The sequence below is a fragment of the Lactuca sativa genome, chromosome 5 (assembly GCF_002870075.4).
Source record: "Lactuca sativa cultivar Salinas chromosome 5, Lsat_Salinas_v11, whole genome shotgun sequence".
Classification (NCBI taxonomy): Eukaryota; Viridiplantae; Streptophyta; class Magnoliopsida; order Asterales; family Asteraceae; genus Lactuca; species Lactuca sativa.
The window spans coordinates 367,081,322-367,107,356 of NC_056627.2; the positions used below are offsets into that span (position 1 = coordinate 367,081,322).

Below are 26,035 nucleotides of genomic sequence, written 5' to 3' on the forward strand. Positions count from 1 at the left end.
ATCGCCATTAAACAAACACACAACAAACCATGCCAATACAATGAATATATCATTTGATTTTATTGACATCACACACACAGTCAATACATGCAAAGTTGCAAACACAAACATGATTAAACTTAAATTATAATTTCATTCTATATAAATATTTTAGAAATACATTGCTACCAAAATAACCACAAAGTTGAGTACACTGACTTTAGAAATTATAGTTTGTAAACTAGAATCGCCACAAACAAAACCCAATTTGAACACCAGCTAGTAACATCTTTAACTTCCTATATTATATCTTGAAGCTTGATTATTAACTTTAGCAAACCAGGGATGATAGTTCTTGCACAATCAGACATTGATCTTCAGCAACCCAACCAATAAACCCATATCTTCGTCCCTGAAATTTATAGAAATTCAGTTAGGGACCAAATGTGTAATTCTGGCCAAAGCACAGGGACAATTTTGGACAAACATGTAGGGACGAATCGTCTTCCTCCGATTCTTCTGGTGTTACTACCATGTCCTATGTAAACTCTTCCAACATACACTCGTAACACTCGGATCTACGATCCATTGATCCGATAATTTCTGCCAACTTCAAACTCACCATTACATGCAGTTCCAATTTCAACATAATAGCTGCGAAAGGAAGTAGCTACGGCCCTTAAGGATTTCGGTTCAAATCTCGCCGGAGGCAAACGCAGGTACGTCCAAATCGGAAGAACATGTGCCGTAAATCCTTCCCAATGTGCTTAGTTTCATGTTTATGACTTACGAGTCGAATCATATGATATAATATTGTAAAACAAACAGTCGTTGAACATTAGGTTTATTATGATGTCTCTGTTATTCATGCAATCATGCGTCTATAATGCGAAATTTAAGATATGAAGATTTGGAAGTTCAAAGGAGTTGAACAAATCTCTGCGTAATAGCTGGTAGCTAGCTACATTAGGTAATTTCAATCGTCAATAATCGGGTTAGCACTTAGCCACTTAACCGCCTAGCACATACAGCATGCAAAACAAGCAGTTTTTGATTGGCTTTATTCCGATCTCTCTTTTGTTCATACGTTTAGAATTCAAATTGTTTGAGATACGAAGATTTCTCAGTTAATTGAACGGATCTCCATTGAGTATTGAATCATTACCATAGCCAATTTAGTTAGCCAAAAGTCGGTTTAACCACATGATTGCAGACATTGAAAGACCCTAATCAGGAAGGCAAGCCTACCCTTTACTTTTTGACTCTCTCTCTGTCTCTCACGAGACATAATACTCATTGGAACTTTACAGATACTATTTGTAGCGAAAGAGGTACAAATAATCATGGCTAATAAAAAAGATATAGAGAGAAGAGACAGAGGTCAAGATGGGTTTAGAGCTCCACTTGTATCTCAAGATGAAAGAAAGGAGAACAATTTCATGGTTTACCTCAGCACATTTGTTGCAGTGTGTGGTTCCTATGCATTTGGAACAGGTGTAAGTGCTAAATTCGGTTAGTTGTTTAATTTATCTTCTCCAAACTTAGAAATCTAAAACCATGTTGGATTTCATATCAATATCTCACAAGTTTCACATGTGAAAATCTTGTTGGTGCCAATCATGATTTGATTGACATTTACTCTTCAGGTTGGTTATTCATCCCCTACAGAGGCTGGCATCAGGAGAGATCTAAATCTAACAATGGCACAGGTGAGTTTTTGCAACATTTATCCCCAGTGTGCCTTATAATCTTTTTGAAATATAAAGTGCTTAATTATTTGTTTTTGTTTTCTTTGTAGTATTCTTTATTTGGGTCAATATTGACATTTGGGGCAATGATCGGTGCCATTGCAAGTGGGCCCATGGCTGATTTATTCGGTCGCAAAGGGGTAATTATAAGTTAGCATTCTCATTTAAATTACCTTTCCATCTTTTTTACAAAATCAAAAAATTAAATCTTCTAATCAACTATTGAACAGGCATTGAGAATATCAAGTGCTTTCTGCATAGGAGGGTGGCTAGCCATTTATTTTGCTCAGGTAGTCACCATTTTTACTCAAAGAAGTCATTAAATCTTTAAAACAGAATATGACCAAATAATTTATTATTATTATTATTATTATTATTATTATTATTATGATGGAAAGGGCCCTATGCCTCTGGATATTGGAAGACTAGCAAATGGATTTGGAATGGGAGTCTTTTCCTATGTGGTAGGTACATCACTCTGTCTGAAATTATTAAACTTATATGACTAATTATAAATATTTGTTTGCATAAGATAATGAACATCTTTAAATCTTTAATGTTGTAAGGTACCTGTATTCATAGCTGAAATAGCACCCAAACAATTACGAGGCTTGTTAACAGCAGCAAATCAGGTTGTCAATGCAAAATCCCATTTTAGTATTTAACTTTTTATAATTCATCATGCAAAATTTAATTATTTTAAGTGTTTCTGATTACTTTGCAGCTCTTAATCGTTACTGGAGTGTCAGTTTCCTTTGTAGTAGGAACAATCCTACATTGGCGAACCATGGCTTTGGCAGGTTTCTGGACATCATTATGTACTTCCTTTCTTTCTTTCAATCAAGATTTTTCCACCAATGAATTTAATACATAAGAATTAATATAGTTATGTCTACAAGAGCTAAAGAATATCACATCCTTTTAAAACAAAGGGCGAAAAAGGAACAAAAAGCAACATCATCCACCTAAACCTTACTAACAGGTGATGAAATGTGAATCACAGTGATTTGGTTGCAGGATTGATTCCATGTGGTGTTTTACTATTGGGCCTCTTTATTATACCAGAATCTCCTAGATGGCTGGTAAGGTTTAAGTGAAAAAAAAACACAAAGTATTATAATTATATAGGTGAAGATTTAAGAAATGTTGATATGCATATTGCATTCAGGCTAAGATAGGAAAACAAAGGGAATTTGATGCTGCACTAAGGAAACTTCGTGGGGAGGAAATTGATGTATCTGAGGAGGCAGCTGAAATCAGGGTTTGCATTTCAAACCTTTTCTTTTTTTCACAAAATTATGAAAATTGAGAGGGGTATCAGTTAACAAGATGTTGCAATATTTCACAGGAATATATAGAAACACTGGAAAGGCTCCCAAAAGCCAGACTAATTGATTTGTTTCAGAGCAGATACTTGAGTTCTGTTATTGTAAGTTTTTTATATTGTTACTAGATCTTTTAGATGACACTCATGTAACATGAAAAGGTTTAATGCTAACCTTGTTTTATCCACTTCTAATGAGAAGATAGGAGTTGGGCTGATGATCTCTCAACAATTTGGAGGAATAAACGGAATTTGTTTTTATGCAAGCAGTATTTTCGCTTCTTCAGGTACTTACAATATCTATGTGCTCAACCCGAATTTAACTAAGTTCTTTTAAAAAAAATATACATGGATGTGATGCGAACATCACTATGTAAGGGGCACTAGGAATGTTAGAGGGCAAGGTGTCATCATCTGCTTACAAGTAGACATGTTGTTTGGTGCTGAAAAAATCCTCATTTAAGGAGCTATATATGTATGATGTAATTCAAAATTAATACCCAAAAGTGGCTAGTGTTTATAATGAAAGAAAAAGGGAAGAAAAATTACAAGTTCATACACAAGAATACATGAACATTATTTGGTAATTCGGTGGGGAAGAAAGCAGAAATAAAAAGGTGTACCAATTTTGTAAAAGATTGTGAGAAGTATGCTTTATTAAAAGATGCGAGAAGTATGAACGATTGTTGAAAAAAGTGAAACTAAAAAAAAAAAAGGTGTTTCTCGCCTTTTAAAAATCTTTGTAATTGGTAGAAAACTAGAGTTCCTCTTCTAAAAAAACGTACTTGAAGACTCTTTTGGTGTAAGGATGAGAAACGTGGTCGATTTGAAAGTTATGAGAGGTCTATATGCACGCGGTATCCATTTTAGCGTGTTGCACAATCCTTAGTTTCTTGAGATGGTAAACGCACTCAACAAAGAACCATCTAGGTTATAAACCCCTATCAAGCGAAAAAAAAAAAGTGAAAAGTTTTGAAAGAATCAGTCAAGATAAAGAAAAAAGATTTGACACTCATAAAGATATACATTATTCAGTAGGTGTTTCCATTGTATATGATGGGTGGCCAAACGTCAAGCACAATCCATTGATTAGTCATTGTTGTTGTGAATAGTCGTGGATCTATGTTTATCTACGTAGAGGTTTTTTTGGTTTAGATAAAACATGAATAGTAGCAAATTTTTGGAGTTATTGAATTGGTAGGACCAAACAATTCAACAAGTTGCAAAAATGCTGAAGGGATATATATATATATATATATATATATATATATATATATATATATATATATATATATATATATATATATATATATATATATATATATAATGGAGATATTGAGATTCAACCTCAGCCATATAATTCACATATGCCGTTCTAACCCTCCGTTGTACCGGCACGGCAGGTGAGTTATAATCATAAATGATTATGTAGCGCCGTCCGTTCCTTTGACCTCTGCCACCTTCCCCACCACCATAACCGCCACCACAACCACCACTACCACCACCTTTGCAACCAGTCAGCCCCACCCCTGCCACTTTCGACAATTATACCACCGCTATCTCTGCCACCACCACCTCTTTTGCCACCAATTGTTAAATCATATATGATTACTTAATTTGTGAATACACATATATGTATAATAATCTATGATTCGACATATACGTATAAACATGTATAATTATATATGATTATACTTCTCTGGCATATAATCATTTATTATTAGACATACCTCGTTGTTGCCGGTACGCTGGAGCGTTAGAGCGGCAAATAAGAAATATATGGCTGAGGTTAAATCTCAAAATCTCTATTTTTTTAAATATATATATATATTTCATCTCCTTGTTGTGTCCATACCATGAAACTAAAAACCTTGCAAATGAGTTTTATGGTTGATAAATATGTATAGGAGAGGGAAAGTGTTTGTTAGTTATTTTTTTAATCACAGTCAAGCCTTGGCAATGTTTACAAATAATTCAAAGTTAAGAGATTTTAAAAGTGGCCAAGACTATGTTTGTGTCTGATTGCACTTTATTGAAAATGTTAATGGATTATAGAGAGACTCTTGCTACAACCATTGTCCTTATTCTTAGTGGGATCGAGTAAAACAAGGGGATGAAAACACTACGAGAACTAGCTTGTTGGTTGTTCAAACCATTAGGAGTGAAGAATTTTAAGAAGATGTTAAAAGTATTCTAGCTATAACAAAACCTATATTACATTAGTTTTAAACAAAAACAGTACAGTTAAAATATTAAATTACTTAGTCCTCTACTTCCTTTTCCATTCCGCATCAACATCATCTCTATCTAAATTTTCCCATATCTTGATAATTTTCAAAAAATCATGATAGAAGACAAATGTATGAATGAATGGATACCAATTTGTAAGCTCTTTTACAATTCAAACGAAATCTCTTCACACTGTGAATATGAGTAAGTGCTCCAATTTTTTTCGATTAAAGAATTGTTAGTAGTTGTGATAGTTTTTTTTTTATTTTTTTTATTTTTTTTATTATTTTTATTTTATTTGATTTCATCTAGTTTTGGAGTTTCTCAACCATAACTTGTCCACCAATTGATTTCCTCCATGGTCACTTCATCTATTTGAGTTGCTGCATTAAAGTGAAGCCATTTTTTTCATGTGGAATGCTGTGAATTGCCCTCACAACACCCGTTCTTCTTCTTGATCAACAAGACAATAGGTTTTGTTATAACTAGAATACTTTCAACATCCTCCAAAAAAATTTCACTCCTAATGGTTTTAATAATCAATAATTTGGTTCTCTTAGTTTACATCTTCCTATTAAGGAAGATGGTTGTAGCAAGAGCATCCCTACATATCATTAATCTTTGCAACAAAAAGGTAATAAGACACAAACCTAGTCTTGGCCACTTTTAACAATTCTAACTTTGCATTATCTCTAAAAGTTGCCAAAGCTTGATTGTGATTAGAAAAAGAACATAATATAGGTTAAACTTTACAAGCTTAGTGAGTAATCTAATCAACATAAACATAACAATATACAATAATAATATACAATATTTAAACAAGGTTATATTCCACTCTTTAGTTTCAACATCAAATATTCAACTATGTTAGTTATAACCTTTAAGCTATTATTAGTTATATCAGTTATATTCAACTATACTTAATCATTGCTTTTCTACTATAAATAGCTTATGTTAGTTATAGTTGACTATAACTATGCAACCATACTCAATCATTGCTTTTCTGTTATAAATAGCTATGTCAGAGTTAAATTCAGCTAGAACTGTTCTGCTATACTCAGTCACTGCTTTTCAACCATTCTCGGCTCATATAATTTGAGTATTTTCGCATATCATGCTAGCATAAGATTTATCCTTCATTGGAGGTGTATGAGATTCCTCACCTTAAGATATATATGCTTGAAACTCTAGTTCTTGAGGCCCATATTTGTTTTCACCGTAGAAGCTATGAAATAACCTCACTTAAGCATCATAGCCTAAGGTACAACTAGTTAATGCATAAACTTAAACAAATACCTCCACCATGTTTATGGAGCTGATTTCATGATTAAAACTAAATATGATCCATGAATATCTTGTCATATGTCTTAAATCATCAAGACACGAGATTAATTTCACTTTGTTCGTCATTTCACCAAACTACGGTTTTTATCTATCTTCTTCATCTCAAGAATTTAATCATGCATTTCATTTATAATACTTGAAGTTATTATTAGTAAGCTCATTACAACATCATCATCGAGTTTTTATTTCCATGGAGGCATGTACGATCAAGGGTTACATCACCCATCAATTTCTACCTTGAAAACTACAACCAAGCTTAGTAAGAATGTGAACCTTACCTCTAATCTAAGAGATGAAGTTTAATTCTTGTTTTCTTGAAGTTCGTTTGCATCAAACTTTTTCTACAAGGTTTTAGCTCTTAAAAAAACCCTTAGTTAGCTCTGGATATGCATGTGTGTGTGAGAAATGAGGACCACTAACCAAGTTGATATTTTAAACAATCCCCTAGGGATTTGAACTCGAGACATGGCACGTGTCTCCATAGACACAACCCGTGTCTCACTTAAAAATGTCCATAAAGGCAATATACTTCATTAAAACGAGTTTGGAGATGATTATGGGACTTTGATGCATACACATTGCCCGTTTCTACCCTGTTTCTTTCTCATTTCAGCAACGTACTTACTTCTTAACTTCAGATGACCATAACTTCTTCATACCAACTCAGATTTTGATTGTCTTTATATCCACACGTTCGTATTTGAGTCAACTACAACTTTCGTTTAGATGAGGTCACCTAAAAATGATTATATGTTTACTTATTAAGTCATAAATGAAGGGTTATACATCATTCTTCTTTATAATTATAAGTTAACCTATATTTTAAATTCATCTATTCATATACTCTAGCAAAATACATGTTTTAACCCCTTACTAACTTATAAATATATTACACCTCTCATAATGTCATCAACTACAAAGAACAGTGTTACATAAAGAGTGTTAAATCTTTTTCTACATCTATGACACATGTTCAATAAAAAATGTTCTCGCTTTTTCACTTAACAACGATTTATAACTTAGATGGTTCCTTGTTGATCGCGTTTGCCATCTTGAGAAACAAGGATTGCATAACACGTTAAAAGGATATCGTTTGTACATAAACCTCATAATTTTCAAATCGATCCTGTTTTTCTCTCCATTACACCAATAGAATCTTCAATAGGTTTTTTTAGAAGAGGAACTGTGTTTTTTATTAATTACAGAGTTTTTTAAGGAGAGAGAAACCACTATTTTTTCTATAGATTTCACATTGTTCAGCAAGTGTTCGTACTTCTTGCACTCTTTTAGGTGCTGTTTGATTTTCTGAAGCAAAAATTCATGAAGTCTGCGGACCACCTCTGCAACCCTCTGCAGTAGAAGAGGTGGACCAAACGGCTGCAGACTGTAATAAGAAGCGTGTTTGTTTTTTTTAACATCTGCTTATTGCTACAGATATTAAAAAATTAAAATAAACTAATTTTATAAATCAAAAATAGTTTTTAAATACGATTTTTTTTATAATGTATAACATTTCGACAAAAATTAATGATAATTCAGTAAAAAATAATGATATTTCAACAAAAAAAATAAAGATATTTAGTAAAAAAATAATGATATTTCATCAAAAATTGTCATTATTCAATATAAAAAAACGAAAAAAAAAAAATCAACAAGAATAAACAAAAAAAATGAAAAATAAAAAGTGAAATAAATTTTCAACAACATATAAGAAAAAATTCAGCAAGAAAAAAAAAAAAAGAAGAGGCTGGAAGAGGTTGGAAGAGGCAGTACAAGTGCTGCGCCAAACAGAGCACGCGCAGAGGTTTTTGACTCTGAAGACTTCTAAAAAACAAACAACTGCGAGATGAAAAGTGTTGCGCGTGTGCTACGCCGCACAGCAATAAGAGGTCTGAAGAGGTTTTTTCCAAAAAACAAACAACACCTTAGTAAAGTTGTACGTTGATTTATTTCCGCTTTCTTCCCCGCCGAATAACCAAAAAACTGTACATGTATTATTGTGTATGAACTTGTAATTTTTGTGGTTGTAATGCAAACAAATCAGCATCGTAAATACGAAAATCTCCTCATTCGAGTTTGTTTTTTCTGGGGCCACTGTCTTGATTCTCACTAAGTAAAATGTGCTGTGTAACATGACTATGATCTAACCTCTTTTTACCAAATACCATTTTTATTTTCTGAAGATTTTTTATGGTTGTAATAGCACTAAAGCATGTATGAAAATATATCTCTTTCTTCTTTCCATTCTTTGCGTTCTCTACATGCTCCCATCTTTTTCTTTGTTAACTTCCAGAATCATTTCACCATTGATTCCCCATATTTGCATCATATTGCTAAATGTTGGGAACTTCTTCACCCTTAGCTCAATTATTCTTCTCTGCATCATTTTGGGTTGCTAAACAATAATAACAAAAAACATTTCAGGAAATAATTGAAGATTAATAAATTTCATGATTCATGAATTTGTAACTGGGCCTGGACTAGTCATGCCTCAACTAGTCCTACAACTGGACCTAAACTGGTCATGAATTTGTAACTGAGCCTTTTATGTAAAAATATGGAACATATCAAGAGGACCCATCAGGCCTTGAAAACCAAGTTTTTTAGGCCTTTCATGGGCCTAGGCCCATTTGTTCACCTAGGTGTAAGCAACACCATCAAATCGATTATTGTAATACATTGAGTAACCTGATTTGTAGTTTGTTGTATGATTTTCAGGATTTCCTGCTGATACTGGTACAATAATCTACGCTGTTCTTCAGGTAAATCTAGAAATTCTTCTTGTTTGATGATATTTTATTACTTACAATGTCCTCTTCTTCCAGGTTGTGGTTACCACCCTTAATGCACTCCTTGTAGACAAACTTGGTAGAAAGCCACTCTTACTGGTAAGTTCAATATATATATATATATATATATATATATATATATATATATATATATATATATATATATATATATATATATATATATATATATATATATATATATATATATATATATATATATATATTCTATACCAACACCACATTTATAGGTAACTAATGTGTTAAATGTTGTTATTATATAAAAGTATATTATAATTACAGTAAAGGTTATATGCAGCTAAATATATTATGGCTGATTTTTTACTCATTTTGCTTGTTTCCCTTTAGCTCAATCTTTCTAATATTAGTATATTACACATTTGACCCGACAAAATAATACCCGATTCAACCTATAGCTAGGTAACCAAAAATCGATATATATAGTACCATTTTTAATAACATGTAATGTATATGTCAAGGTTTCTTTGGTGGGGATGACTTTGGGCTGTATATCAACAGCAGCTTCATTCTACTTCAAGGTAATCATCACACACTAAACCTTTACATTATCTTCTCTTGAAAAATCAAAATTTTCTTTTTTTATTTCATGTTATATATGCTGTAAAGGCTACTAATCAGGCAATTTAAGTAAATGTAGGATTTAATCATCTAATCTAACAATCTTCTTGTGCACTAGACTTATCAAATAGCTTTGGGAGTAGCACCTGCACTAGCTGTGACGGGCATTCTGGTAAATATTCCATCATAGCACTTGCAAAACTGAAACTACAAACATTTACTGTATATATTTTTGTTCTAAAATCTTTATTTTTTCCAACTCAGTTGTATATAGCAGGGTTTTCAATAGGAATGGGAGCAGTTCCATGGGTTATAATGTCTGAGGTATATTAATCATCACAATAATCACTTTTCAATATTCTTATCCGTTAATTAATCAGATGAATGTTTTGCATATATCTAGATTTTCTCTATTGACATCAAAGGCGCTGCTGGTGGGCTGGTCACGCTTGTAAACTGGGCTGGTGCATGGGCCGTTTCCTACACTTTTAATTTTCTCTCCAAGTGGAGTTCTTATGGTAAGCCCTTGATACCTAAATGTCATGTCATATCATTGACAACATTGTTTTTTATTTTTTTCAGGTACCTTTCTTCTGTATGCAGCAGTAAACGTATGTTCTATTCTGTTTGTGATGAAAACGGTACCCGAAACAAAAGGAAAAACTTTGGAACAGATACAAGCTGCCATTAATGGCTACTGACACAAATGTCACTCATTACAAGTTTTTGCTATTTTACATTACATTGACTTGAGAATAAATCTTTTATCATATCATATAATATATCAAAAGTCGCTCACAGTTCACAATACGTAATCAAACTACACAAATGCATCAAATTTTTACATGGACAAGTTACTCTCCTGTAAAAGTGTAAATCACATACCAAAGCGTATTTCAACTCAAAAAGAAAGAAGAACAAATATATGTATATAATAGTAATATAGTAACTATCTCAATATTAATTTATCTATATATCTATGATCTATCTAACGTTTGCATCTTCCATACACCTTTTGATGAATTAGAATTTGTTATTTTCACAACTTTTTGTTTAGAATGTCGATGATGCCTTGATCTAACGTATTGTTGTGGAGGTGGCACCTCTACCTTTGTTACATCGACTTTGACTATATGATGGTCAGAAGTACCTTTTGATGATAAAACCATATATGAACCCGGAACAAATTTATATGGAGAGTCGGGTGACACCAATATGTAATCTACCCTTGTACCATACTTACACGTGCCTTGTACATCTGCATTAAATCATTAAAAAAGGTTACAAACTTTCAAATTAATTTCTAAATAGAAACAAATTGACATATTAAAAAATTAAATACTTTTTAATAAATTAAAACATAAATAACATATTAAATAAAAAAACAAAATTGACGTATTTATTGCAATATAAGGGGTATACAAGTTAGAAAAAATATACACAATTGACAAATTATTTATAAAGTTTTTGTAACAAAAAAGATGTAAGAGAAATTTGTAGAAAGTGAAAAAAATATAAGGGGTATACAAGTTAGAAAAAATAAATATAATTGGAATAGTCCTTTTGGTATTAAAAGTTATGTATGATGAATCACTATTTGCAATAAATATTGCACGTTTTTGACCAAAAAGTTGTGTTATGATAGTTAAGGATTTGTACTTTGGCCTTTCGCGATGATGACTACCGATTCATATTCTCCTGCAAAGTCCTTAGCGTCGGTGTATTGTTTGTTCTTCAAGTACTTCATCACTTCAACTTTTGGTGTCGGTTTTCCCATTTCTTCATAATACTGGGAAAAAAAAACACACACACACACACAAGTTAGAATGTTAATTAAGCCTCGATTTTCTCTCGACACTGTGTGTGTAGCTAGTGTGAGACTCGTAACAATATTCATGTGGTTTCGTGATATTTAGAATAAAAAGATTGGATTTTTTTTTTATGTACCTTTACAATGTCTGTCCATCTTTCGGGTGAGTAATCAGTTTCATCAAGAGAGTTGATACCTCCGGCTAAAATATGTGGTCTCTCATTAGATTCAATAATGGCATTTATCTGCTTCATACGCCATTTTTCGTCAAGATGATCAAGAAGTGTACAGTGGAAATCAACTTCTCCAGTTTGTGGAACATCAATTGTTGCCTTTAATACGTTCCTACATCCATTTCAACAACCGTTAACTTATTATGTTTCTTTCATTTATCTATCCACCATCCAACCACACAAAGAAAAACATGGACCACCTAATGCAAAATCACCATATATATAATTATTTGCAGAAAATTTAATGACATGTATATATAAATGGAAAAGGATTGGAACCCTTGATGTGTACAAATTATAATTGAAGTATGGGCTTTTAGTAGCAATCAAGCGGTGAAAATTTGCAATCACATCCCACAAAATAATCTTTAAGATTACTTTTAGTAGTTGTTGAACTTTTTAATAGCATACAGCTGTTCCCAAACATGATATACCAAACAGCACTAATCTTCAACTTGTTATCTGGATTTTATGAATTTTTCAGTAGAAATAAAGATTGGTGTCTAATATTTGTAACCCCACCCCCGTTCCATATGTTAAGAAGTAAGAACCCTCTCCAATCTCATTTTTCATATTTAAGTAAATGAAATCGATATTTTATATGTGAAAACTTCAATTTTGATTGAGCCAAAATAAATTGAAAAGAGTGCAGACAGACAAAATGGTATGGACAAAAATGGGTTGATTTGGATTGAATATTCGAAATGTCTACATTTTTTTATTTATTAATTTTCATGAATAAATAATACATTAAACATGGCTACGAATATAATTATTAAAAGAATGGTACATTTCTTTTGAATAAAATAATTTAGAAAGTTAAAAACGCTTTAATATACTTTTATAGCTTCTAGACCATTCAATATATTTCTTTCTAACGAATTTTTTTCTAATCGTATACAGATCTATCTATTTTCACGTAAAATAGGTCGAAAATATCCCTTTTAATATCTTTTGCTATATCTTGAAGTACTATTTGGTCCATTTATAGCTTTTCACAATTACTATTCTTTTGTACTATATGCCCTTTTCCTTACGGAATTCTAATCCCCTTTGCTTCTTCGAAAAAAGGTTACATTAAGTAATGGCCCCATCAATTGAAGACATGATTAAACCCAAAAGTATTTATATCGTCGTTTTTATTTTAAAGACAAGTAATTATAGAAATCCACAAGATCATTTAGTTAAAACAACATTAATGCAAACAAGAAAACAAGTAATAATCACACAAGAATCTCTGATGTTTGCAACTTTGCATTAATGTGTCGAGAGTGATAATACGATATTAAGTTGTCATAATTATATAACTAATGTTCGTTCATAAGAAAGAAATATTTATAAAATAAGGGTATAAAAGTAATTTTGAACCTGAAATCGGAATCATCAAAAATCTTTTGAACTTTGGATCGTTTAATCGGCCATTTTGATAAAACCGCGTTGCCGTATTCCGGTGCCCAACTCTCGGCAAAAACATAATTCATGCCCAAAGCAGCAGCCAAATCCGATAATGGCTTCATATCTTTCTCTTCTTCTGCTTTAACATCCTGTAAAGCTAATATATCTGCATCCAATTCTTTCAAAACTTCAAGAACAGTTTTCGTTGACCTATAACCTTTCCCTCTTTGATTTTCAGATTCTTTTGAAGAAAAACTGTTTTGTGATCTTAAAACACCTTTCCCTTTTAAAATCCTACTTATACCCTTCGAATTAATAGTTTTTGAACTCGGGCCTTCTTCCGTTTCGTCTATGGCGAAGCTTAACTGCCCACTTCGCTTCAGTGAGATCTCGTTGTCGGGTAAATTGATTGAAACTCTTAGCTTTGATTTTGCGAATTTCTGCTGTTTTGATACAGTTTCTGAACTGCTCATGGAGCTGCTTGAATGCAATGGTGATTGCTTTAATATACTTTTGGGACGATCAATCATTGATTTTGATCTTGAATTGGTGTAAGAAACAGAGCAATTTGATGGTACCCTACTACTGTAATCTTGTTCGTCTTCGCCATAGTCAAAGCTTGAAGCTTTTTCAGTCAACTCTGGAACTGCTGGTGCCATGGAGAACAAAGCGGCATTAAAAGTTGCGATTCGGATTGGGGTTTCTGATTTCCCCAAATGATTATTTGGATGAATTGTGGCTGACCCATTTGTGTTTGATATATCTTGAGTTCTGGAATTAGATTTCCCGAACCTTTTGATAATGACTTTCGGTTTTGAACGGCGGCGCACCGGCCACCGGAACTTTGAGCAGAGTCGCCGGAGGTTTTTGTTGAAGATACTAAGCATTTTTCAAGAGGAAACTTCACCCTACTTGAGGGCTCTGATTCCTCCTTTCAGTTCTTGATTGAAAAACTGAAATCTTTGATGATAATCAATAGTTGAAGAAGTGATTTTTGTGGGTATCTAAGAGTGGAATGAGTTGTTTAAGGAATTGGGAAATTTAGTTCGGTTTGATGTTTGTTTGTTTGTAGGTTTGTTATTAGTAGTGAGAGAGGCGCAGAAAAGGTTTTAATGAAGGGAGAGTCTTCTCGGAAACAAGCTTGGTGACATTTGGCAATAATTAAGAGGTCCTCTGTCAACTTTTTCTTTTTGTTTTTTTTATTTGGAAAATTGAGAAAACTCAATATATATATATATATATATATATATATATATATATATATATATATATATATATATATATATATATATATATAGAGAGAGAGAGAGAGAGAGAGAGAGAGAGAGAGAGAGGGAAAAATGAATATGTGGCTGTCATGTATGTAAAATTAGGTATAGAACCATTAAAATTGACTTCATTTTGATTAAAAAAACACAATTTTTTTTCATTGTTAGTTTCTTCCTATTGATTTTGAACTCATATTATTTCCAATTTCATAATTCTTCCCCTACATCTATGTATTTCGAATGTGTTTTTTATATTAGACCTCTAGTAGGCTTCATAAATTTCTTTGACACCAACCATATGTATATTTGCATTGTTCTTTTTTATGTATTATGAGAAGACGTTTATTGGGTTTTTAATGAATAATATCAATCTTTCACTATAGTTTTCTATTTTAAATTTGAATATGAAGATTTATATGTAGTCGATAATGTATTCTTATACATGCTTTGTGTTGCAAAATAAAAAATTTAAAACTATATAAAAGTATGTACAAAGTCTATCATCTAGTCTAATAGAGAATACAAAAAAGATGGTAGAGGGATTTGATTGTATTTCGTTAAAATTATGTAGTTTTTAATGGTTCTATACCTAATATTAGGTACATAACAGCCACATATTCCCTATGCCCATATATATATATATATATATATATATATATATATATATATATATATATATATATATATATATATATATATATATATATATATATATATAGGGAAGAGTTATATGGAAAATGAATGATTAGGGCAACACATATTTGAACCAATGAAAACATGACAACACATCACTTCTACAATAACTTCCACAATACATTACTTGTGAAGAAAGAAATGGACACGTGTCATTTGATTAGTGGTTCCGGTAGATGTTGTCCTAGTTATTTGTTTTCCATAGAACTCATTCCTATATATATATATATATATATATATATATATATATATATATATATATATATATATATATATATATATATATATATATATATATTCTAGCCAGTCATTTGAAATATATAAAAAAAATATTTTTAAAATGTAAAATAATTGAAAATTTTCGAAATTTTTTTTCCAAATATTATTTTCAGAATTTATATTTTCCAAAAATAAAAAAATTACCAAAAAAATAAAAAATAAATAAATAAAAATCACATTACAATAATATTTACAGTACAATATTCTATTATAATATTTCACGTATTTTTCAAAAAAAATGATAATTTTTTTATTTTATTTTTTTAGGTAATTAAAGTGACGAAAATAATAATTAAAAAAAGAATTTTCGGATTTTTTCTTTTATTTTGCATTTTAAAAGTATTTTTTGATTTGGTCTCACGGTCTCACAAAATTAGCCTTGTCTCAAATGAACCTGAACATATATATATATATATATATATATATATATATATATATATATATATATATATATATATATATATATATATATATATATATATATATATATATATATATATATAGAGAGAGAGAGAGAGAGAGAGAGAGAGAGAGAGATGAGAGTTCAATTGAGAAAAAAAACTCAGCCACACATTTATTATGCCGCAAAAGACACTTAGACGTACCGGCGAAAATGAATAACGATAAACATGTGTTTTCTAAATTCTAACCAAACATGTTTCCTTAAACTATTCTAATCATTACTTTAATATATACAAAAATATATATTTTTTTGTTAATTTTATTTTTAGAAAACCATTTTTATCAAAAAATTATTTTAAATATATCAAAATTCATAATTTTTTATTTTATATAAATAGACATCCATATTGATATAATTTTAAGATAAATTTTTTTTTTTTTGAGTTTTAGCCCTCGTTATTAATAAGTGAATAAAAATGTATTAGATTTTTATTACAATACATTCGTTATTCACGTATGAATAAAACGTATGTTTATTTTTTTTATAGCTTAAGTATCGTTTATATATGAATATGACATGTAATAAAGTTTTCTTACTTAAAATATATTTTTTACATCATCTTTTGTCATATATTTTATTTATATATGAATAAAATGTGTATTAGTTGTCGTCATATTTTATATTCATATATAAATAAAACATTTATCAGATTTTTGTTACCGTTAATTTGTTATTAATATATGAATAAGTAGTATATAAATGATACTTAAACTGTAAAAAAAATTAATTATATATTTTTATTCCTAAGTGAATAACGAATGTACTGTAGCAAAAAATTGATGCATTTTTATTCACTTATGAATAACGATAGCTGAAAATATAAAAACAATAAATTTTTTATTTTATCTTAAAACTATATCAATATGGATGTTTATTTATAGAGAATAAAAAACCACGAATTTTGGTATATTTAAAATCATTTTTCAATAATAATAATTTTTTGAAAATTAAAAAAATGAAAAAAAAAACTATGTTTTTGTATATATTAAGATAATGATTAACATAGTTTAAAGAAACATGTTTTGTTGGAAAACACATGTGTATTCCTTTTCAATTTCCGCTGGTAGGACGGATGCGTATGCGTCAAAAATAAATGAGTGGCTGGGAATAATTCTCCCATTCTCAACCTTTTTTGTTTTCTCAATTGAACTTAACTCTCTCTATTTCTCTCTCTATCTCTCTCTCTCACCCTCTCTCTCTCTCTCTCTCTCTCTCTATATATATATATATATATATATATATATATATATATATATATATATATATATATATATATAACGACTGATGGTAATGTACTTGTGTAAATGATTCTAAACCAATCATTTGTGTTAAAAAAACAAATTAATAGGATTTCATTAAATGACTGGGCATCGAAGGGTAGTCTCGTACATTACCATCGTCATTATAATAGGAAACGTTCATTCCTTTTGTAACTGAATCACTCGTCACAAATATCTCGCAAACAATCATAATCGAAAACCCATTTGTATCGGAGATTAAAACATATTTTTGATTTTGTATATTCAATCTTCAAAATCGGAAGATTATGTGAAGTATTTCATATAAATATCGACAATAAACCCTAGCATACGGGGAAGGCATTGGGGTTTTCTGTCAATTGTATTCTTGAAGAATACGGAGTACAAGATCGACTTCATTCAAGTCCAAGTTCAAGAACACAGTAGAGACGATGTTGAATCTTGATAATGACGATGATGATTTATGTTCGAAACCTAAGGGTATGAATTTTTTTTTATTAAAGTGGATGTTTATTGAGTTTAAATATGTATTATACTCTAATAAATATAGTTAGACTAATTTATGTGTGTATGATTTGTGTTTTGCGACCAAAAGGTATGATTTTGGTTTAATTTCTTAAGAAAGTTAACTTTCGAAATGAAGGGTTTGATTATAACGATTTTTTTGCTGTGATATTTACAAAAAAAAAAAACTAATAATCTGATAGAATCAATTAATTATGGATTTTGTTCTGCTAGAATGTTTGATGCATGTAAAAGTGTTATGTTTGAGATTCTGTTAGAATGAAGTCTATATATGTATGAGATTTGAGTAGAATTACAACTTATATAACTATTGATTTATGTTTCAGAATGATATGTGTATTATTCTGTTAGAATAACTTTTGTAGATGTATGGGTTTCGATTATAATGAAACTTTCTATGAATAAGGATTTATGTATCAGGGTGTAATGTTTTAAAATTTTGTTGGAATCAAAATGTGTATATGATTAATGAATTAAAGTGAAACATTTAAAATTCTTTCAAAATGATATACTTTATATGTAGGATATGTTGGTAGAATGCAACTATGTATATGAATGTGAGTATTTCAAAGGTTAAAGGCTTATTAATCATAGTGACATGTATGATATTCTGTTATAAAGGTTGTATATAGCATGTTCATTTTATGGTAGTATCTTTTTATTCTTGTAGAATGCAACTATGTATATGAATGTGAGTATTTCTATGGTTAGTGGCTTATGTATCATAGTGACATGTATGATATTTTGGTAGAATTAAAGGTTGTATATAGCATATTCATTTTATGGTGGTGTCTTTTTATTCTGGTAGAAGACAACTATGTATATGAATGTTAGTATTTCTATGGTTAGTGGCTTATCTATCAAAGTGACGTGTATGATATTCTGGTAGAATTATACGTTTGTATATAGGATGTTTATTTTATGGTATTATCTTTTTATTCTGGTAGAATGCAACTATGTATATGAATGTGGTTTATGTATCAAAGTGAGATGTATGATATTCTGGTAGAATTAAACATTTGTATATAGGTTGTTCATTTTATGGTAGTATGTTTTAATTATGTTAGAATAAAACTATGTGTATAGCATGTTCATGCTGTGGTAGTATCTTTTTATTCTGTTAGAAAAAAATATCTTTTATTTTAAAACATTAGTTGACATATTGTGTTTTAGTCATGCATTGAATCTATTATACTAGACATTCTAATATATAATCTGTATTATAGCAGGACAAGTACAATAACAACAACACGTGAACCAAGAAACAAGGATGATTTTTTTTTGAGAAATCAGTACCAGAAAAGCAAACTCCTACATCTTTAAATGTACTTCTCGTGGAAAGAGAGATAAGGTCAAGAGAAAATATGAGAAAGTTCCAATTGTAAACAAATGTAAAGAATAAGGGGATTAAAGAATCTGTGAAAGATGAAAAAGAAGATAAGGTTAGAAAAACAAGTAAGGAGTATCCACCTAGTTTAAGAAACCTTCCAACAAGAATGAAATGTGATAACATCACTGCAGCTGTTAAGGGGATGTCACCGTAACAAAAACAAGCAATCTTAAGAATGGGTTTTGGATCAATTTTGCAAGTGAATATAACAAGTTATTCGGGACAACTAAGCTACTATCTTTTAGATGTTTATGATCCAGATAGTAGAAGACTTGTCTTACAAAACTCTATGATTGAGATAACAAAAGAGATAATGCATGATATGATGGGGTTGCCCATTGGGGGACAAGACTTCAATGAATTGCCCTTGTGTGATAAAGGGAATCAAATTCTGGAAGAACGGAAAGGACAATATATTGGCAATAAGTTTAATGGTAAAGAGTGTTTAAGTAGGATTCATGCTACAACAGAAGATAGTTTGATGTTTAGGCTTAATTTTCTGACCCTTTTCATTTGTACTTATGATTTAATCGAGTATCTAATACGAGATCATAATTAAGAAAGAATTAAGAACATAGGATCTAAATATAATCTGGTTGGCTCGAATATGCTTTCTGGAAATACAAAGAAATATCAGAGAGTACAAGTTGAATGCAAAAGCTGCTCTCTAACTCTAGTATTCATCCCATATATAGGGATAAGGAAAGTGTACAAAAAATACAAGGGACTAAAACTCATAAGCTTCAATATAAAATGCCCTTATAATAAAGAAACATACAAACACACTTCGACACTAAGAATGACCTAGACAGACTTCGACACCTCACAACATCTTTCGACCTCAACATTCTCCCCCTTTGTGAGAAGTGATGAATCTAAGTCATCAGCATCTGAGCCGTTTGATGTATCACCCTACGAATTTTTGCATACCAGTTAACCACCTTGCGAATTTCAGCTTTGTCACCTTCATTGTTCTTTGTACAACAATTCATTCGAACAATAAGGTTTGTGTAATGAGGTGTGGTATATCTTTCAACATCACATGCTTGAAATACAAACTTCGTTATCTTCCCCTTCTTATTCTTTCCAACAAACACAATCCCCAAAGGCTTCAAACAAATCTCCCCATCTTCATAGCTTTTCAAACTAGCTTGACTTTTCAACATCGATTGAAGCACAATGATTTGTTTAGCAATATCCAAGGCTAATTCGACATCAGTTAAAGCAAGATATTCATAGTAATTGTCTATAAAATTTTGATGTGAGCAGATCCGATTAATAAATCTTCTTTGCTTGTTAACTGAAGCTTTGAAACACTGATTCCTTTAAAAATTCTTGTAACAGAAATCAAATCATGAACATTCATCAAAGGAAAGTCAGCCACTGAAAATTCAAATGCTACATTATTTTCTCTGAAAACATGATATCGATAATTTTGCAACACTACACCCTCGAACAAAATGTCTTTGGAAATGTTGAGAACTCGAATTATCTTGACCAATGACCAGATCTCCTCTTCGATTTTTCCGAGAACTGCATGGAAACGAATCTTCATTCTTTTATATTCTTCTTTATCTTCGAATTTATCAGCAATTTGATATTGTTCAACCATGAAAATCATCTTGTTGATTAGAATATATAATTGATTGAAATCAGAATTTTCTGTGGCATAACTCTTCTTGGGAATTTTCTCAAAGTCATGCATTTCACCAGTTAAAACTTGAGCTTCAATTTATTCATAACAAAAATGCTTTGAAGGATCACCCTTTTCAAGACCAAGAGGGTCATTTGCTCTTTGTCGAAGAATGCTTTGAATCTGCCTTTGCTTCTCCATTTCTTTTTCAACAACAACTTTCTTTTCTTCGTTAGTGGGTTCTGTAGAGATACCTTTCCCTTTGTTTTTCATTTCCTCTATTGATGGAGGTGGCTTCGATGAACTTGAACCTCCAACACCAGAACCAATCACAACCCCTTTTGTCAATGGTCTTGTTGTTGTTGTTGTTGTTGAAGTAATTGTAGATGAAGTCTTTGGCAACGAAGTGTGAATTTGAGTAGAGATGAATTTCACAACTACTTTTGCATCATCGTCACCTTTTGAAGAACCACTTCCTCCCATACTGGCCTTCGAACCCATGCTCATGCCAACACTTATTCCTTCTCCCCCTTGCACCCCTATGGGAACAGGTGGGGCATCTCTCGGCATCAAATTAATTAGCTTCGCAAGAGGATCTAATTCAGCCTTGAGTGTCGACTCTAAAGCCATAAAATTTTAAGACAAAGATTCTAGAGTAAGCAACGAAGATGATGAGGAACCAGTCTTCGAAACTAATTCCTTAAGATTATTCAACAACTCTTTAATTTTTCCAAAACTCTGAACATCAAGTTTAACCTTCTTATCAACCTTTGGAATTAACGAATGATACCACTTGACTACATTCATAACAACATCAACGATTATATCCACTTTGGTATGGATAGAATAATACGTGAGAAATAGCTGCAACTTCCTTTGCCATATCAACCCTCAGTTCCTTAATTTTCAGGTTGACATCTTCTCTAACTTTCTTGACATCTTGAACAAAAAAAATATGCCTTTCTTTTGCCATAGGTTTCAACTCCTTAAGCTCATGATTGAAAGATGAAGATTAAGCCTTTACACGTGACTCATTCATCCTGTCTATTTGATACAATTCATTTCTCAGACGAAGCTCTTGATCCTTGAGTATTACATCTACTTTAATTCCAAACACATAATTTCGACCCCCCTTCATCAGCTTGAAGCTGTAATAAAGAGTTAAGCTTCCTTTTGAGAGTCTTGAATTGTTTGCCAAACATTAAAATGTGCTCAGGAATATTTTTCTCCTCTAGATCAAACTGGATTTCTACAAAAGATCCCATAAACTCACCATCTTCTGTAGTGTCATCCTCTGGAATAGATTTATGACCTTCTGTGGATTGTAAGGAAAATAAAGAAGTGATTTGTTGATTGAGGGTGTTATCAAATGTTGGATAATTTGTAGATTGTGGCAATGTGATAGAAATGGTAGAATCGAATGGTGTTAGATAAGTATTGATTGAAATGGTAGATGTTTCTAAGGAAGATGAAATTATCACGGTAGAATTGCCTTGGGCTTCGTTGGTCGATAACTCCATCACCCATGTTGACATTTGCGTCCATATTAGATATGTTCGTAGTGATGTCTGAAGTCCGAACCTCCCCAGAAACTGATTCGGTATGCGAAACTTCAGGTGGTGTGACATTAGTCTTCTCAGGAGTAGATACTTTCAAAGGATCACCTTGATTAGTGGTTGTGTCCACATTAGATGTATTCACAGAGCCACTAGGACCTCTAGTCTCCTCGATATTTGACTTGATTGGAGAGCCCCTCAAAGGTGATGGAAAGACCATATTATCATCCTGTCGTGGAGAAGGAGATTTTTCAAAAACAGTCTCAGGAACCACCTCTTCCCGAGAATCAATAATCTTCTTCTTCTTCTTCTGATTCTGATTCTTTCACACTATGCCTTGAGCTCTTCGCTTCTTAGAAGCTGGAGAAACAGGGGTTGGAATCTCATGAAAAAGGACTCCCTTTTGATTAACTTGAGGCTTATGAATCTTCTTGGAGATAGAATCATGACATTCAGATGAATTACGAGGTCTGTGAGCCATTTTCTTTAACTTCTTAAGTACCCCAGACTTCGGAGGCATGGTTTCCTTGGCTGGAATAGACATCTCTTCATCAATCGGCTTAGCAACTGGCTTTTCAACTTACTTTGTAACTTTCTTTGGAGAGACAGAAAAAACTTTCTCAACTGGCTCAGTATTAGGCTTCGAAGGACTAGCCTTAGCTTCCTTCCTAGATCCTTTGTTCCTCTTTGATGGACCACCAGCAGTTTTTGGTAACAATACTCTAGTTTCAATCGAAGGATTGATAGTTGTAAGATACACCACCAAAACAGGATTTGTAGGATCAACTTTTCGAAGCATAACATCAGGAATGCGAGCAATCGGTGGAAACTCGGTCGGATTATCCTCCGCCGCCTTTAAATGATGATATAGAGAAAATTCAGCCTTAGGTTCATCTTCAGGAACAACAATACCTTCTTTGTCATACGCATACTGCAAGATTAAAATCCATTATTGAGCACACGAAATTCCATTCACCACATTCGTGCTACTGATGCTTTTTACAAATTCTTCCTACTATGGTGTCGCATAATCCACTTGTAAATCATAATAAATCCCTGCTACCATGGCATATATCTCTAGTTTGGCCTTATGAAGCACTTGTTCATTGCTACCATGGCATATATCTCTAGTTGGTTGATAACCCATTTCATTGAACATATGAAGCACTTGTTCATTCGAGACTTCATAGAAAAGGCCGACATTGGGAAGTTTCAGGATTTGAGCAAACGTCTTCTTGGTTAATGTGAACTTCTTCTCTGTAGACAATTGAAAGGTAACCAACTTGATTGTCTTGTTATACACCGCAGTGGAACCAGCAAGAGACAACCATGTCATCGGTTTAGAAAAAGATGCCGACATTGTTGTAGAAAAAATAGAGTGCTTCAAAGCAACTATGAACATCTTCAATTCATCAGGATATTGAGTAACATTCGGTTGAACACGGTAACTAGTGCTTTGAATCTTCATTAAAGGTTGAGAAGTAACATCGTTTGTTGTTTGAGATGGATCGACATGATCATGAACATCCACCATTGTTAGGGTTTTGAAAGAACTTGAGAGAACAGAACGTATTAGGCAAGAAAATATTTGGGAAATTTTTTATCGCATGAAGTTGGAAAGAGGTAACCCAAAACCCTTTTATACGTAAACCCCAATTTGAAGTTGAAGTGGTTTAGGCATTAAATGCATTCCACGTGTCACCTTGAAAATCGGACTAGTAGCCATAAAAGTAACCACGTCTGAAAGTGATGAGCACTTTTTCCTTGAAAACCACAAGGTAACCACAACGTCACACCAATCAGTCTATTCGTTTGCTCCAAGAAGATAGGAACCGTCAGTAACCCTTCGACATGGAGGCAAGGCTCTTTCTCTTTTAGGTTGAGAAGCAAAGTCATACGCCAGACTTTTCAAAATCATCAGCATGAATTGGTATTACTCAGAACTTCAAGGATTTCAGTGTGTGTGTGTGCCAAAAATTTGGATGAGATCGAGATAAAAAAAATAGATTTGTGATGTCAATGCAAAATCGACATAAAGCATTAAGATCCCAGGCAAATATCACTTCGTTCTACATCAAGAGAGATGTCGAACAGCTTGTGTGGTTTCCTGTGAATTACAATCGACTACTTATAGAAAAGTGTCGAAGGGCTTCTTTTATAAGACTTCGTGGGTGGACAAATTTTTTTGTTACATATCACAACTCAATATAAGTGTGAGAAATTGCAAACGAAATTACCTGTTTGACTAGTGTAGTCAGTGACAAGTATGGTTGGAAAAATATTTCAAGTAACAAAGTATTGAACTAATATTCATACGAAAATCATATTCCAAAAAAAATTAATCCTGGATCTTGTTGGGTAAAAATGTCGTGGGTTTCGAACATTTTAGCAAGACCACGCAAAAAGAAAGAATCTGATTTTGAATATCGAAATAAGGTAATGAAACAAATGTTTCGTTACATTTTAGAACAAAAGTTCCCCATCAATTCCTTAAATGTTTCGAAATATTGGGTTTCACCTTCATCACGGTCTCATGAATCCAGATCCTAAACACAAACTGTTTACATACCTATAACCTGCTTGGTTTGGACCATAGATGTCTTGGGTATGTGTCTTTGTGTGTGATCGTGTAAGAATATTTGATGAAAAAGATTGGTGAGAGAATCAAAATTACCTTTGCTATTAGTGGACCAAGCAGGAAACTCTTAACTCATTTTAGAAGAGCAAGGTAGCTCAGGGACTAATGTGAATATAGCATGATTGGGAAGGAATTCTCGTGATGAGAAATCCATTAAGGCTTCGAAACACATTAAGTCATGGAGGCTTGGGTCGACATGCTGCAAGCTGCTTCTAGGGACACCTAACTAGCGAAAAGTATCGAAAATTTACCTTTCCCTAGAGCTGCAAAACATGTTCCACTATAGATCTTCGATAGAAAGTTGTACAGGCATGTTAACCAAACAAAATATAAAATATTTTTGACTTTTTTTTGAAAGAAAATTACAAAAATAAGAAAATATTTTTGTTATTTTTGATTTTTGAATTGAAAGAATAAAAATAAGAAAATCTTTTTGATATTTCTGATTTGTGAATGAAAAGAACAAAAACAAGAAAATCTTTTTGTGATTTTTGATTTTGACTAAAAAATAACAAGAAAAGAAAGAAAAAATGCACCGAGCATGCGAAGTGTAAAGTGTCGACATAAGGAATGAAAGTATCGACGTTGTTGTAGGAATGAAGTAGGGAAGCGTGTGTTGAATCATTTAGAGGAATGTCAAATGCAAAGCGTGTCGAAACACTAACTGTGAACAATAACCTCTGAATGGATCAACGAGTGTTCGACGTCACTTAAAATTATGAGGAATTCAGACCAGGAACAACACTCGCATCTAGCATGCCTAATCCCGATAAAATCCTTAGAAAAGTTTTCTCATCCAAAGGTTTTGTGAATATATCAGCATGTTGATCAGTTGTTTTCAACAAATGAACTTCAATGTTGTCTTCCTCAACATGATCTTTGA

General features: G+C 32.0%; 2 protein-coding genes across 2 annotated transcripts; one reads left to right on the forward strand and one right to left on the reverse strand.

Moving 5' to 3' along the window:
• The first annotated feature begins 1,322 nt into the window (after positions 1 to 1,322).
• LOC111917595 (sugar transporter ERD6-like 7) lies at positions 1,323 to 10,974 on the forward strand. Its single transcript, XM_052763948.1, has 18 exons — positions 1,323 to 1,475; positions 1,626 to 1,688; positions 1,778 to 1,867; positions 1,958 to 2,017; positions 2,126 to 2,191; positions 2,294 to 2,359; positions 2,452 to 2,527; positions 2,745 to 2,809; positions 2,896 to 2,988; positions 3,076 to 3,156; positions 3,254 to 3,338; positions 9,343 to 9,386; positions 9,450 to 9,512; positions 9,911 to 9,970; positions 10,129 to 10,182; positions 10,275 to 10,334; positions 10,414 to 10,528; positions 10,593 to 10,974. Exons 1-18 carry the CDS (start codon positions 1,323 to 1,325, stop codon positions 10,709 to 10,711), a joined length of 1,413 nt encoding a protein of 470 aa, XP_052619908.1. The 3' UTR covers positions 10,712 to 10,974.
• LOC111917620 (uncharacterized) lies at positions 10,755 to 14,582 on the reverse strand. The gene is made up of 4 exons (XM_023913284.3): positions 13,422 to 14,582; positions 11,958 to 12,165; positions 11,670 to 11,799; positions 10,755 to 11,268 (listed from the first exon to the last, which is right to left on the reverse strand). Exons 1-4 carry the CDS (start codon positions 14,333 to 14,335, stop codon positions 10,988 to 10,990), a joined length of 1,533 nt encoding a protein of 510 aa, XP_023769052.1. The 5' UTR covers positions 14,336 to 14,582; the 3' UTR covers positions 10,755 to 10,987.
• Between the last annotated feature and the right edge of the window lie 11,453 nt (positions 14,583 to 26,035).

What these genes read in the sequence shown, in the direction of transcription:
- LOC111917595 (XM_052763948.1), top strand. Translation starts at nt 1,323, where the DNA reads ATGGCTAATAAAAAAGATATAGAGAGAAGAGACAGAGGTCAAGATGGG. An exon ending in AGGAGGCAGCTGAAATCAGG is followed by an intron (nt 2,989 to 3,075) that starts GTTTGCATTTCA and finishes AATATTTCACAG; the next exon opens with GAATATATAGAAACACTGGA. An exon ending in TAGCTGTGACGGGCATTCTG is followed by an intron (nt 10,183 to 10,274) that starts GTAAATATTCCA and finishes TTTCCAACTCAG; the next exon opens with TTGTATATAGCAGGGTTTTC.
- LOC111917620 (XM_023913284.3), bottom strand. Translation starts at nt 14,335, where the DNA reads ATGCTTAGTATCTTCAACAAAAACCTCCGGCGACTCTGCTCAAAGTTC. An exon ending in TTTGATGATTCCGATTTCAG is followed by an intron (nt 12,166 to 13,421) that starts GTTCAAAATTAC and finishes AAATGGATGTAG; the next exon opens with GAACGTATTAAAGGCAACAA. An exon ending in GATGGACAGACATTGTAAAG is followed by an intron (nt 11,800 to 11,957) that starts GTACATAAAAAA and finishes TTTTTTTCCCAG; the next exon opens with TATTATGAAGAAATGGGAAA.